This window comes from Terrapene carolina, unplaced genomic scaffold (genome assembly GCF_002925995.2).
Source record: "Terrapene carolina triunguis isolate 2854851 unplaced genomic scaffold, T_m_triunguis-2.0 Scaffold833, whole genome shotgun sequence".
NCBI lineage: Eukaryota > Metazoa > Chordata > Testudines > Emydidae > Terrapene > Terrapene triunguis.
In genome coordinates this window covers 2,667,917-2,670,447 of record NW_020665184.1, presented here as the reverse complement: position 1 = coordinate 2,670,447, position 2,531 = coordinate 2,667,917, and the positions used below count along the sequence as shown (strand labels likewise).

General features: G+C 56.6%; 1 protein-coding gene across 1 annotated transcript; it reads right to left on the bottom strand.

Annotated features, from left to right (window-relative positions):
• Positions 1-209: 209 nt before the first annotated feature.
• Positions 210-2,416, bottom strand: TMED1 (transmembrane p24 trafficking protein 1; the record flags this gene model as incomplete). The annotated part of the gene is made up of 3 exons (XM_024208135.3): positions 210-1,320; positions 1,682-1,865; positions 2,301-2,416. Coding segments are annotated over 3 exons (519 nt in total), but the record flags the coding sequence as incomplete, so codon positions are not given.
• Between the last annotated feature and the right edge of the window lie 115 nt (positions 2,417-2,531).

Here is a 2,531-nt window from a genome sequence, read left to right as displayed (position 1 = left end):
GAGGCAGGGAAATCACAGAAGGGGAAGAATCCATTGAGAAGCAGAACTGGGTTTTTCTTCCATGATCTGAAGGAAACTGGCCTGTGATCTGATCCATGAGACCTGAAGTAAGAGGTGCTAATTGGAACAGGGCAGCAAAGGAAGTGAATGTCATCCACAAACAGCAGCTTCCATTGCTATCCGGAGCAAAGGGGATGCCATGGAAACACAGCCCTAAGCAAAACCAAGCCACACGGCTGGACCCAAAGCCAAGGCTCTCCCGCCGCAGCCGCACTGCAGCAGTAAACAGCGAAGAGGTTGCTTTTCCTCCAGGGGTCAGTATGGAGGCCAACTGGAGCCAATTCACTGCTGCATAGGGGGCCAGAGCGTGGGGAGTCCCTGGAGACATGGGGGGACATTCCCCATCTTCTCTACTAAAAGACAGTGGAAACAAAGCGCTAAAGGGGCAGCAGGACACAGCAAGGCCGCGGCCAAGGTCCAAGCAGGCCAAGAGCTGATGTTAAGGCACATAGGAGGCGTCTCCTTTGACAAAAATGCAGAAGAGAGGAGAGATTCAGGACCAGGAGCAAGTTGGTTGCAGGCCAGGGGATCCTGCCCACCTATAATTGGTGACGGTCAGAACCAGAGGCTGCCAGGCCAGACCCTGCTTTACTGATGGGACTAGGTACCGAGACCACCGGCTGCTCTCCTCAGCTGCCATCCACCATGCCCTGCTTTGCTCTTCCTTCATCCCATCCTCGGGGATGTGGATTTTGGCACAGGCTGGTGGCTGTAGAATCCCTTTCCCCCAAGCCAAGGGGTTCAAGTCCATAGAGAATCAATTTTAACCCATCCCATCAGTCAAACCTCTGTGATCCACCCCCCACCCGCCCCACGCCCTCTGGCTCCAATGCACCTAATGTGAGCTCTGGTACAAAGCAGGCCCATTTAACCCCACTAAAGGATGCCCAGAAGAGAAGCTGCAGCGATTTGACAGAGCTATACACAGTTGATCTATCAGGTGCTGGGGTGTTTGGCTTTGAATTCACCAGCCTCAGGACCAGTCTGGCTCTGTACCTGCCCCCCGCAGGAGATACGGAGTCCATTTCTCTCCCGTTCAAGCTACGTTCGGACGTGCCTCTTGTCTTCGAAGAGGCTCTTCAGCATGTAGACCTGGAGGAAGGCCACCACCACCAGCACCCCCAGGTTAACGGCTGACCAGAAGTTGACACGGCTCATGTTGCTCTCCTGCAGGTTGCGGTCTCTGGCTTCGAAGGCTCGCAGCAGCGTCTGCATCTGGATGCTCCGCTCCAAACGGTTCTTCATGGTCTCAATGGATTCCTGGAAGACAGAAAGGGCATCAGGCGGGGAGGGGGATAGCAGCTACTGCGCACAGGTGTGCGAAGTGCTGATGATGCTGGAGTGCAGCTAACAAATGCCTCCCCAAGAGCTCAGTTCGCTGGGGGCCAAGGCCTGTAAGAGTTCTGACTCCCTGCCATTGGACACCCCACCAACTCAGATCAGCCATTTCCTGAGACCATCTTCACAGATTTCAAGGCCAGAAGGGATCATGAAGATACAGCCTGCCTTCCGGCACCACCCAGGACACAGAACTTCACCCAGTGGTTCCAACAATCAAAGCCCTACTAGCAAAAGGCTCTGCACTGCATTTCCCAATGCCCGAGGCCCCAATGCCCCCCACCTTAATATCTTCTATCTTCATATCCAGCATCTCCTCCGGCTCCACCACCTCAGCCCAGTTATCCCCGTCCTCGTCCTCCTGGGGGCTGTCGAAGATGAGCTCGAAGAAAACCAGCTTCTCCGAGATAGTGCTGAAGGAGTTATCAAAGCAGAGTTTGTAGTCGCCTGCTTCCGTGGGCTCAATGCTGGGGAAAGAGGTAAAAACCGTGAGGATGAGCCAGTCCTGCACTCAACGCTCATGGGGCCAAGGCAAACAAGCAGTCATTGGGGCATGTAGCTCTGTTGGAAAACAAGTATAACTGCACAGTTATGCCACCAAGGGCAGTGAAACCACAGCGGCTGAGGGAAAATGGGGGACTCTGGACTGGGGGAAATAATGAGGTCCACAGAACCCCTGGTGGGGGGGAGACGGGGGAGAACCTGAAAGAGAGGGGGACAGGAGGACGGCGTGCAGGGAGTGAGAGGAGGGCAACAGGGAAAAGCAAGGAGCCCCTGGGGTGTGCGATGAGCTCAGCTTATACAGGCTAAGAGCCATGTGCCCCCCCCCCCCCCCCGACCGGGCTGGCAGGGGAGTTTGGAGGCGCCTGGGGGCCGGAAGAGGCAGAGCCAGCAACACTCACGTGTGCACCCCGTCCGATTTCCGGTATTCGTTGATCAGCAGCACGCCCGAGGGGCTCTCCAGGGAGAAGTCGATGTCCAGGCCCGCACCACCAATAACCTGTAGGGCACAACCACAGGGTGAGTGACAGGGTCACGCTGCCGGGGGGTGAACGGGCCCCAGCACAGCCTAGGGACCACTCGGGGCTCAGTTCCGGTGACTGGCTCGCTGCCTCCACCCTGGGCCATCCCCA